At 50.9% G+C, this 12,674-nt stretch overlaps 1 protein-coding gene across 1 annotated transcript in view; it reads right to left on the bottom strand.

Moving 5' to 3' along the window:
- The window catches only part of CCDC191 (coiled-coil domain containing 191), a 64,813-nt gene that overhangs the window by 22,174 nt on the left and 29,965 nt on the right, over positions 1–12,674 (bottom strand). Inside the window, exons 5-13 of the mRNA XM_078882421.1 lie at positions 11,309–11,595; positions 9,033–9,222; positions 7,537–7,727; positions 5,590–5,815; positions 1,604–1,968; positions 1,565–1,569; positions 1,424–1,428; positions 1,346–1,389; positions 6–44 (exon numbers count right to left, since the gene is read on the bottom strand). Coding sequence (XP_078738547.1) covers positions 6–44; positions 1,346–1,389; positions 1,424–1,428; positions 1,565–1,569; positions 1,604–1,968; positions 5,590–5,815; positions 7,537–7,727; positions 9,033–9,222; positions 11,309–11,595 — 1,352 coding nt within the window. The remainder of the gene's footprint in view (positions 1–5; positions 45–1,345; positions 1,390–1,423; positions 1,429–1,564; positions 1,570–1,603; positions 1,969–5,589; positions 5,816–7,536; positions 7,728–9,032; positions 9,223–11,308; positions 11,596–12,674) is intronic.

The following is a 12,674-nucleotide window of genomic DNA, read 5'->3' on the forward strand; positions in this document are numbered from 1 at the left end:
CTCACCAACTCTCTTGCCCACCCACTTTGACCTGTGCTCTGCAACTGTGGAAAAAAAAAGGAAGGAACGAAATCCGAGTCTTATTTTTCGATTGCCTTGCAAAAGTTTAGGAATTGGTGTACTTATGCAATTTTAACTTATAAACTTCATAAATTTTTCAAACATTCATTTTGAATGATTTGCATTCTTTCGCGCCGTGCGAAGCCAACTTTACCCATCGCTAATCGGCACAGCGATCGTGTTTTTGCACCGTTCGCTTGTTGTTGCTGGAACTTTCTCACCCCGTGGCTCCCGACCGGCGATTGGTGAGACAAAGAGCTTCGTGGCCTGTCGGATTTCTCCAGGAAAAAATACAGAGCTTCTGATTCTCATTCCGAAAGAGTTTTTGTTGTTGTTGTTGTTTTATCGCCGGTTACTAGGGAAGACTCAGATGCGGTGCGGAGGGCGAAGGGGGGGGGGGTGCTTTCTGTGAAACTACCGCACAACCTGCCCAATAGAAACCTCCAGTGTAAATATTGATTCCGATTCTGTTCGGGGAGCTCGCTCTCGAGATCACACCGGCACGGCGGTGGCGCCCGTTCAGCCGTGGGATGGATATGAGATGTTGACTACCTCGCCTGGTAGACAGGAGGTCGTGGGTTCGATCCCAACCCTGATGCCTCGATATTTGTAGTTTGCGTGTCTCTCTTTCTCTCATCATCATCACGGTGGCTAGGAGATGTTGACTACCTCGCTTGGTGTGCAGGAGGTCGTGGGCTAGATCACGACCCTGACGATGCCTGCTGCTGTATATTTGGAGTCTGCGTGTCTCTCTCTCTCTCCCCGTGGTCGCGTGGATTTTTCTCCGGGTCCTCCGCTCCTCTTCCTCTCCCACATTTAGAATCTCCGTGCGTTGACAACATTTGGCTGCTGCTGTGCATTTCCCACTGATGATGATGTGTCACTTTGCTGAGCTCAGTGGGGGCCTTACCCTGGTAACAACTTGAATCGTTCTTTTTTTTCTTCTTCTTGGTTCTTTCGGTAAAGTCACGTAGAATGGAAATAAAAAAAATAACCGTAATAAAATAATTCGTTTTTTATGTTTGATGATAGTTTATTATTTTAATATTTTTCCATGAAATAAAAATAATAAAATATTTATTTTCGTATGCTTTGTTTAATTGTATTATTTTATTATTTTATTATTTCCATTCTACGTGATGACTTTACCGAAAGAACCAAGAAGATGAATCCTGCAGTCACGAAAGAAGCTTTAAATCGTTCTTTTTTTGTTTTAAAAAACACACAAAAAAACCCTCCGGCCCGGGGTTCGACAAAAACCGACGCGGTGTTTCTCAAACCCGACCTGCTGCCCTTGGACGAAAGTGGACATCGCTGCTGCTGCTGCTGCTGCCGCTGATGCTGATGCTCCTGCTGCTGCTGCCGCTCCTGCTGCTGCTGCTGCTGCCCCTGCTGCTGCTGCTGCTCCTGCTGCTGCTGCTGCTGCTGTTGCTGCTGCTGCTGCTGCTGCTGCTCCTGCTGCTGCTGCTGATGCTGCTGCTGCTCCTGCTGCTGCTGCTGCTGCCGCTGCTGATAATGTTGATGCTGATTCTGCTGCTGATGCTCCTGCTGCTGCTGTTGCCGCCGCGCGACCTCTCCGTCCCCTTCTCCGTCGAGCGGCACAACTCCGGGGGGCGTCCGCCTCGTGACCCCCGGGGGTCGGTCGGCCGCTCGACCTCCGGCCGCTCGACCTCCGACCCGACCGGCGTCGTCCCTCATCGACGGGGGCCCCCCCCTTACGGAGAGGTCCCCCGTCGTCGCTGGCGGGGAGACGCGGCGGGCTCGCGCCGATTGATGGGCGACGTCGGGAGCGCGCGGCGAGGGCTCGATTGATGCGCCACTTTCGTTGACGGATCGGAGCGGCGGAGGGGAGGAGGAGGTGGAAGCAAACGCTCCGTCGGCTGATGTTTCCCGGTCGTTCGTCATAATCTATTTGAATTAGGGGACGTGGGGGAGGGAAACGGGACAGATGACGCGCAAAACAAGCGCGGACAAAGCGTCGCGTTTGCATGGCGCAAGGGACTTTATTCTAAAGGTGAAAAGGTTAAAGGTCGAATTCATTGGGATTTTTTTTACTTCACTGTTACTTTCTCGCCACGCGAAAAAACGTGAGCTCCGTAATGCAGGTGTGTGTTTGTGGTGGGTTAGATCGCGTAAAAATGAAAATGTTGTGTCGTCAATTCGTTACTAGTACAGCACTAGTAGTGTAGTGTATAGTGTAGTATATAGTGTCGTGTACAGTAGTGTATAGTGTAGTGTATAGTGTAGTGTATAGTGTAGTGTATAGTGTAGTGTATAGTGTAGTGTAGTGTATAGTAGTGTGTAGTGTATAGTGTAGTGTATAGTGTATTGTATAGTGTAGTATATAGTGTCGTGTACAGTAGTGTATAGTGTAGTGTATAGTGTAGTGTATAGTGTAGTGTATAGTGTAGTGTATAGTGTAGTGTATAGTGTAGTGTGTAGTGTAGTGTATAGTAGTGTGTAGTGTATAGTGTAGTGTATAGTGTAGTGTATAGTGTAGTATATAGTGTCGTGTACAGTAGTGTATAGTGTAGTATATAGTGTAGTGTATAGTGTAGTGTATAGTGTAGTGTATAGTGTAGTGTATAGTGTAGTGTATAGTGTAGTGTATAGTAGTGTGTAGTGTATAGTGTAGTGTATAGTGTAGTGTATAGTGTAGTGTATAGTGTAGTGTGTAGTGTAGTATATAGTGTAGTGTGTAGTGTAGTATATAGTGTAGTATATAGTGTAATATATAGTGTAGTGTATAGTGTAGTGTATAGTGTAGTGTGTAGTGTATAGTGTAGTGTATAGTGTAGTGTATAGTGTAATGTAGTGTATAGTGTAGTGTATAGCGTAATGTAGTGTATAGTGTAGTGCATAGTGTAGTGCATAGTGTAGTATACTGGTACAGCACTAGTAGTGTAGTGTATAGTGTAGTGTATAGTGTAGTATACTAATACTGCACTAGTAGCGTAGTGGATAGTGTAGTGTATAGTGTAGTGTATAGTAGTGTAGTGTATAGTAGTGTATAGTGTAGTGTATAGTGTAGTGCATAGTGTAGTGTATAGTGTAGTATACTAGTACAGCACTAGTAGTGTAGTGTATAGTGTAATGTATAGTATAGTGTATAGTAGTGTAGTGTATAGTAGTGTATAGTATAGTGTATAGTAGCGGAGTGTATAGTGTAGTATACTAGTACAGCACTAGTGTATAGTGTAGTGTATAGTGTAGTTTATAGTAGTGTAGTGTATAGTGTAATGTATAGTATAGTGTATAGTAGTGTAGTGTATAGTAGTGTATAGTGTAGTGTATAGTGTAGTGTATAGTAGTGTAGTGTATAGTATAGTGTATAGTAGTGTAGTGTAAAGTGAAATGTATAGTATAGTGTATAGTAGTGTAGTGTATAGGAGTGTAGTGTATAGTGTAGTGTATAGTGTAGTGTATAGTGTAGTATACTAATACAGCACTAGTGTATAGTGTAGTGTATAGTAGTGTAGTGTATAGTGTAGTGTATAGTAGTGTAGTGTATAGTGTATAGTGTAGTGTATAGTGTAGTATACTAGTACAGCACTAGTAGTGTAGTGTATAGTGTAGCGTATAGTAGTGTAGTGTAGTATACTAGTACAGCACTAGTAGTGTAGTGTATAGTGTAGTGTATAGTGTAGTGTATAGTAGTGTAGTGTATGGTGTACTATACTAGTACAGCACTAGTAGTGTAGTGTATAGTGTAGTGTATAGTGTATAGTGTAGTGTAGTGTATAGTGTAGTATACTAGTACAGCACTAGTAGTGTAGTGTATAGTGTAGTGTATAGTAGTGTAGTGTATAGTGTAGTATACTAGTACAGCACTAGTAGTGTAGTGTATAGTGTATAGTAGTGTAGTGTATAGTGTAGTATACTAGTACAGCACAGTGCACACCGGTTGTGTGTTGGAGATCAAATCCAGTACGAGTAACGAATTGTCACGTTCTGTTCACGTGACTTCAAACCTGACCAAACAGCCAATGTCGGACGGTAGCGGGTTTAACGAAACATTAATATCTCTACGCTATCTAACCCAACGAACAAACAAATGATGGTATTGTTCGCGAACTACGTGCTGAAACTCCACAATGCTCGCGATTGTTTCAAATAAGATTATTGTGCCGGGGCTGTTGGAGGCGGCGTGCGGAGAGATTTGTATTCCGAACAGGCAGCATCAGCAGCAGCAGCAGTAAATCAATCCTAATCAGCATCGTCATTGACGATATGAGCATCAGCAGCAGCATCAGCAGCAGCATCGTCAATATGGTCACCAAAAGCAGCACGAAGCAAGATGATGTTCATCAACATCATGTGGTGGAATTGACACTATCATCATCATCAGCAGCAATGACTCCTTACTATCATCATCAGCAGCAGCAAGACGATCATCATCATCATGAGCAGCAGCAGCAGCAACAACATGATTAACACGATCATCATTGTAATCAATACGAGATTAGAATTATAACCAACACTATCATCATCATCATCATCAGCAGCACCACCAGCCATTACTCCTTGCTATCATCATCAGCACCAACACGATCATCATCATCATCAGCAGCAGCAACATGATTAACACGCTCATCATCATAATCACTCCGAGATTATAATTAAAACCAACACTATCATCATCATCATCATCATCAGCAGCAACACCATCATCATCAGCAGCAGCAGCAACACGATCATTATCATCATCATCAGCACCAACACAATCATCATCATCATTATCATCAGCAACAGCAACATGATTAACACGCTCATCATTATAATCACTCCGAGATTATAATTAAAACCAACACTATCATCATCATCATCATCATCAGCAGCAACACCATCATCATCAGCAGCAGCAACACGATCATTATCATCATCATCAGCACCAACACAATCATCATCATCATGAGCAGCGGTTGCAGCAGCAATAACCGCCACTCATCATCAGCCATCATCACCACGGCTGATGTAGATGCAGACAACCACGTTAGGAGCCAGTGGAGTTGTATGGGAATCTATTTCAAAGACGTTGCATGTATTATCAATGCATGCATTATAAATGCATGTATTATCAATGCATGTATTATCATCGTATTATCAATGCATGCATTATAAATGCATGCATTATCAATGCATGTATTATCATCGTATTATCAATGCATGCATTATAAATGCATGTATTATCAATGCATGTATTATCATCGTATTATCAATGCATGCATTATAAATGCATGTATTATCAATTCATGTATTATCATCGTATTATCAATGCATGTATTATCATTGCATGCATTATCATTGCATGTATTATCACCACCGCCACCACCACCGCCATCACCACCGCCACCACCGCCACCGCCATCACCACCGCCATCACCACCACCACCACCACCACCGCTATCACCACCGCTGTCACCACCACGACCACCACCACCACCGCCATCACCACCGCCACGACCACCACCGCCATCACCACCGCCACCACCACGACCACCACCGCCACCGCCACCACCCCGTCTCTACCTGAGTTCGCGTCTCCGCCGGTCCCTCGCGAGCCGCCCGACCCTCGTGCCGCGCCAGCGTCCCGCCAGCGGCCGCCCGCAGCAGCGCCTCCATCTTGCGGCGCGTCTCATCCCGCCGGCGGGCCAGCTCGCGACCCTCCCTCTCGCGACGGGCCCACTCGCGCCAGGAGGACAGGCGGGAACGCAGCGAGCGGAGACGGTGGCTTTCCTCGGCCGCCAGAGTTTTCCTGGGGGGGGTGGGGGGGGGGGGGAGCGTTACCGTTGCCGCCTGGCATAGTCACGGGCGAAACTACGGGGCGGGAATTCACGGAGGCAAAACGACGCGGTAGGATTACGCGGGGAAATGTCACGGGGAAATGTCACGGGGAAATGTCACGGGGAAAACGACGTGGTAGGATTACGCGGGGAAATGTCACGGGGAAATGTCACGGGGAAAACGACGTGGTAGGATTACGCGGGGAAATTGTCACGGGGAAATGTCACGGGGAAAACGACGTGGTAGGATTACGCGGGGAAATTGTCACGGGGAAATGTCACGGGGAAAACGACGTGGTAGGATTACGCGGGGAAATTGTCACGGGGAAATGTCACGGGGAAAACGACGTGGTAGGATTACGCGGGGAAATTGTCACGGGGAAATGTCACGGGGAAAACGACGTGGTAGGATTACGCGGGGAAATTGTCACGGGGAAATGTCACGGGGAAAACGACGTGGTAGGATTACGCGGGGAAATTGTCACGGGGAAATGTCACGGGGAAAACGACGTGGTAGGATTACGCGGGGAAATTGTCACGGGGAAATGTCACGGGGAAAACGACGTGGTAGGATTACGCGGGGAAATGTCACGGGGAAATGTCACGGGGAAAACGACGTGGTAGGATTACGCGGGGAAATTGTCACGGGGAAATGTCACGGGGAAAACGACGTGGTAGGATTACGCGGGGAAATTGTCACGGGGAAATGTCACGGGGAAAACGACGTGGTAGGATTACGCGGGGAAATTGTCACGGGGAAATGTCACGGGGAAAACGACGTGGTAGGATTACGCGGGGAAATTGTCACGGGGAAATGTCACGGGGAAAACGACGTGGTAGGATTACGCGGGGAAATTGTCACGGGGAAATGTCACGGGGAAAACGACGTGGTAGGATTACGCGGGGAAATTGTCACGGGGAAATGTCACGGGGAAATGTCACGGGGAAATGTCACGGGGAAATGTCACGGGGGAAAACGACGCGGAAAATTAGGCGGAAAAAATCGCAGGAGAGATTAAGCAGAAATGCACGCGTAAATATTATGGGGGAAACATTTTTACGGGAAAAACATTTTTACGGGGAAAATTACGCGGTTGTCGACCAGGAAAAATTATCGGGAAAATTTACGGAGAAAATCGCGCGGAAAGTTACGGGAGAGATTTTGCAGATATGCACGCAGAAATATTCTGGGAAAACTACGTCCCCAGTCGATGGTAAATTCTAAATGATGTTGCCATACTACATCATGATGAATTCTACATGATAATTCCCAGCTTAGTACCACGTGATGATGAATTCGACATGATATTGACTTCCTTGGTATTACATGATGATTTTGGTGAATGCTACATGATATTGCCATACTACATCATGATGAATTCGATATGATATTTCTCTACTGATGATGTTGGTGAATGCTAGATATTCCTATCCTACATCATGATGAATTCTCCACGATATTTCCCTACTTAGTACCACATGATGATGGTGATGATGAATTCGACATGACATTGACTTCCTTGGTATCACATGATGATGTTGGTGAATGCTACATGATATACCTAAACTACATCATGATGAATTCTCCACGATATTTCCCTACTTAGCACCACATGATGATGATGAATTCGACATGACATTGACTTCCTTGGTACCACGTGTTGAACATGTCAGCGATCATCTCCCCGCTCACCTGTGCTGCTCCCGGAGGTCGCTGCGAGCGCACACCGTCTCCCTGCGCACCCTCCGCGCCATCGCGCGAGACCTCCACGCCCCGAACGCCCGCAGGCGGCGGCGCCAGTCGGCCAGCGCCAGCGCCTTGCCCAGCGCCAGACGGCGCTCCAGCGCCAGGCGGTACCAGCCCGAGAAGCAGCGAGACAGGCACTTGGGAGGGAGGTGGGGGGGTGGGTGGGTGGGTGGGTGAGTGGGTGAGTGGGTGGGTGGTTGGGTGGGTGGGTGGGTCGGTGGTTCAGCGGGTGGGTGGTTTGGTGGGTGAGTTGGTGGGAGAAGGAGGCAGGGAAGGGCGGTTGGGTGGGTGGGTTGGTTGGTGAGTGGGTGGGTGGTTGGGTGGTGAGTGGGTGGGTGTGTGGTTGGGTGGGTGGGTGTTTGGGTGGGTGCGTTTGTGGTTGGGTGGGTGGGTGGTTTGGTGGGTGAGTGGGTGGGTGGGTGGTTGGGTGGGTCGGTGGTTGGGTGGGTCGGTGGTTCAGTGGGTGGGTGGTTTGGTGGGTGAGTGGGTGGGTGGTTGGGTGGATGGGTTGGTGGTTGGGTGGGTGGGTTGGTGGTTCAGTGGGTGGGTGGATGGGTTGGTGGTTGGGTGGGTGGGTGGGTAGGTTGGCGGTTAGGTGACTGGGTTGGTGGTTCAGTGGGTGGGTGGTTTGGTGGGTGAGTGGGTGGGTGGTTGGGTGGATGGGTTGGTGGTTGGGTGGGTGGGTTGGTGGTTCAGTGGGTGGGTGGATGGGTTGGTGGTTGGGTGGGTGGGTGGGTAGGTTGGCGGTTAGGTGACTGTGTTGGTGGTTCAGTGGGTGGGTGGCTTGGTGGATGAGTGGGTGGGTGGGTTGGTGGTTGGGTGGGTGGGTCGGTGGATCAGTGTATGGGTGGTTTGGTGGGTGGGTGGTTGGGTGGGTGGGTTGGTGGTTGAGTGGGTGGATCGGTGGTTCAGTGGGTGGGTGGTTTGGTGGGTGAGTGGGTGGGTGGTTTGGTGGGTGGTTGGGTGGGTGGGTGGATTGGTGGTTCAGTGGGTGGGTGGGTTGGTGGATGAGTAGGTGGGTGGTTGGGTGGTTGGGTTGGTCGGTGGTTGGCCGGGTGGATGGGTGGGTGGGCGGACGGACGCGTGCTTTGGTGGGTGCGTGCGTGGGTGGCTCACAGACACACGCGATCCAATGGTAGTTTCCCACCGCCTATCTGCCACGTCGAGCCACCGGCCTCACGAGGCATCTGAACTCGCGCTCGGGGTCAAGCCGTGAGCACGCGGTGTCACCCCGCGTCACCTGCGCCCGTCCCACCACCCTGTGCATTGCAAGCGCGCGGCTCCCACGGTGGAAGGAAAACAAACATCCACTGGCTCCGGCTCGTGCTCCGGAGAGGGAAAATTTGCCGATTTCCTTCTGGGTACGGACCCCCTTTCGGCCACTGCCTCACCCCCCCCCCCCCCCCCAGCGCCCTCCCCCCCACCCCCCTCCCCCCGTGTACCTTAAGCCTCTCGGTGTGGAGCCGGGCCTGCAGCTCCCTCTGCCCACGCAGCTGCTCCCGGTCGCGGGCCGCTCGCTCCAGGACCCTCAGCGACCGATCCTCCGTCGTGTCGCGAGCGCCGGATCCTCGCCTCCGCTCCCGCCGCTCCCTTCCGTCGGCGTCGCCGGTGCCACAGCCGGTGCTGCTGCCGCTGTGGCGAGATTCGCGAAACGCCGACGTTTGTCGGGCGACGCGTCCGCGGATTGAGTTCGGCCGGACGTTGACCGGGGCGTAAACGTTGAGCACGCCGGGCGGATATTGCCGGCTCAGATACTGACCGTTGATGTTGGCTCGCCGGAGTGGCCGCCACTCACCGCACACGTGGGTTCACACACCGCAGAATCGACGGCCCGCCACCCAAATCGGGCACCAAGCGGCGGTGACGTCACCACATCGCTCGCGCCACGCTAGGTGCACTTTGAGGCCTTCGAATGGAGTGTGGAAGGCTCGCTGCTGGCGGGAGGTCACGGGACAGACCCACGTGGTGCCATGGGTTGACTGACTGAGATGACTGGCAGATGCACCACCTATGTCTCCTACTGTGCTAGGTTAGGTGCAGGAGGTTACGGGCAGACCCAGGTGGTGCCACGTGTTGACTGAGTTGACTGGCAGACACACAGACACACACAGACACACACACAGACACACACACAGAGACACACACAGACACACACAGACACACACACACACAGACACACACAGACACACACACACAGAGAGACACGCACACACAGACACACACAGACACACACACACACAGACACACACACAGACACACACACACAGACACACACACACAGACACACACACACACACCCACAGACACACACAGACACACACACACACAGACACACACAGACACACACACACAGAGAGACACGCACACACAGACACACACAGACACACACACACACACACACACAGACACACACACACAGACACACACACACAGACACACACACACACACCCACAGACACACACAGACATACACAAACACAGACACACACACAGACACACCACACAGAGACACACACACAGACACACCCACAGACACACACAGACAGACACACACACACACAGACCCACAGACACACACAGACACACAGACACACACACAGACACACACACGTCCACACACACACACACAGACACACACACAGACACACACACGTCCACACGCACACACACAGACACACACACACAGACACACACACGCTCACACGCGTGTGCGTGGGTCGTAGTGAAAGTGTGGAATCGGCTTTGAGCACGCGCTGAGCGCAGGGATTGACCGCTGGGCACGAGGGCGCGTCGGGGAATGTTGAGCCGGCGGTCGGTAAACAAGAGGGGGTAACGTGCACCTCCGCTAATGGAAAAACCCAATTTGAGCGAAACGGGAACATTAATTTGTAACGGCCGCGCCGTCGGGCACGAATCGCCGTCCCCCCCCCCCCACCTCCTCCCGGCCTAACCGCTGAGCGCGACGGAATAGCGGGCGTGCGCTCGCGAGAGCAAAAAAAAAATTGAATAAAACCAAAGCGTAACTCTTTCGGCAGGGATCGCACTCGCGGCTTTAGCGGTTCTCACCACCCCCCCCCCTTCACCGCCGTGATATTAAACCGCTGGGGAATTAAACCGCGCCGGGCGGGAGGGAGGGGCTGGGTGGGGAGGGGAGGGTGGGGTGGGGCTGGGTGGGGAGGGAGGGGCTGGGTGGGGAGGGGAGGGGAGGGTGGGGAGGGCGGGGAGGGGCTGGGTGGGGAGGGAGGGGCTGGGTGGGGAGGGGAGGGGCTGGGTGGGGAGGGTGGGGCTGGGGAGGGGCTGGGTGGGGAGGGGAGGGTGGGGAGGGTGGGGCTGGGTGGGGAGGGGAGGGTGGGGAGGGTGGGGCTGGGTGGGGAGGGGAGGGTGGGGAGGGGCTGGGTGGGGAGGGGAGGGTGGGGTGGGGCTGGGTGGGGAGGGGAGGGTGGGGAGGGGCTGGGTGGGGAGGGTGGGGCTGGGTGGGGAGGGTAGGGTGGGGAGGGGCTGGGTGGGGAGGGGAGGGTGGGGAGGGGCTGGGTGGGGAGGGTGGGCTGGGTGCGTGGGTGCGGTGGCTGCATCCGTGAGCCGGGTGCATTGCACGGCTCATCTTCCGTGGTGGGAAAAAAAAGTTAAAAAGTCCCCGAGCGCACCACGGAAAGAAACAAACAAAGACGACAAACGCGACGTGCTTGAACCGACGCGCGTGCCCTCGCCAATCTCTCACCGTGACCTCGGCTCCTGCTCGACCCTCCGCTGCTCCTCCTCCTGCTGCTGCTGCTGCAGCTCCTGCTGCCGCTGCTGCAGCTCCTGCTGCTGCTGCTGCCGGAGTGCGGAGCGGAGCCGAGCCGCTTCCCTGCGGATGTCGGCCTCCTCGCGCTCCGCCCCGAGCGCTCGCTCGCGGTCCTCGCGCGCCAGGACCCTCCGTGCCTCCGCGTCCGCTGCGGCGCGGTCAGAGGCCTCGGCCCGTCGTCGGCGGCTCTCGGCCGCGCGTCGATCAGCGGCCTGCCGCACCTGTAGGGGGCCCGTCCGCAGAGTGGAGGTCGGGGAAGCAGAGCCGGGCGCGCGGTCAAAAGCCTGGGTTTTAATCTGGCGTTCAGCTGCCCGGCTATTCAAACTGTGAATGTTATTCATGGTGAAGGGTTTTTGGGTTAGGTGGCTTTAATTTCTAGATTTGAAGTTTTCGTGGCTGCAAGGATCGATACTTTTTGGGTTTTTTCGGTGAAGTCACGTAGGTGGGAAAATTTTTAATTAAAATAAATAAATTGCATCACGAAAATGAAATAAAAGAAAAAATGAAAACAGCTAAATTGAATCACAAAAATAAAATTAAAAAATGAAAACAACTAAATTAAATCACGAAAATAAAATAAAAAAATTAAAACAATTAAATTAAATCACAAAAATAAAATAAAATAAAAACAACTACATTAAATCACAAAAATAAAATAAAAAATAGTGTAGTGTATAGTGTAGTGTATAGTGTACTGTATAGTGTAGTGTATAGTGTAGTGTGTAGTAGTGTATAGTGTAGTGTATAGTGTAGTGTGTAGTAGTGTATAGTGTAGTGTATAGTGTAGTGTGTAGTGTAGTGTATAGTGTAGTGTGTAGTAGTGTATAGTGTAGTGTATAGTGTAGTGTGTAGTGTAGTGTATAGTGTAGTGTAGTGTGTAGTAGTGTATAGTGTAGTGTATAGTGTAGTGTGTAGTGTAGTGTACAGTGTAGTGTAGAGTGTAGTGTATAGTGTAGTGTATAATGTAGTGTATAGTAGTGTAGTGTATAGTGTAGTGTATAGTGTAGTGTATAGTAGTGTATAGTGTAGTGTATAGTGTAGTGTATAGTGTAGTGTGTAGTAGTGTATAGTGTAGTGTATAGTGTAGTGTGTAGTGTAGTGTATAGTGTAGTGTAGAGTGTAGTGTATAGTGTAGTGTATAATGTAGTGTATAGTAGTGTAGTGTATAGTGTAGTGTATAGTGTAGTGTATAGTGTAGTGTATAGTGTAGTGTATAGTGTATAGTGTAGTGTATAGTGTAGTGTGTAGTAGTGTATAGTGTAGTGTATAGTTTAGTGTGTAGTGTAGTGTATAGTGTAGT

Source organism: Lampetra fluviatilis, chromosome 65 (assembly GCF_964198595.1).
Source record: "Lampetra fluviatilis chromosome 65, kcLamFluv1.1, whole genome shotgun sequence".
NCBI lineage: Eukaryota > Metazoa > Chordata > Hyperoartia > Petromyzontiformes > Petromyzontidae > Lampetra > Lampetra fluviatilis.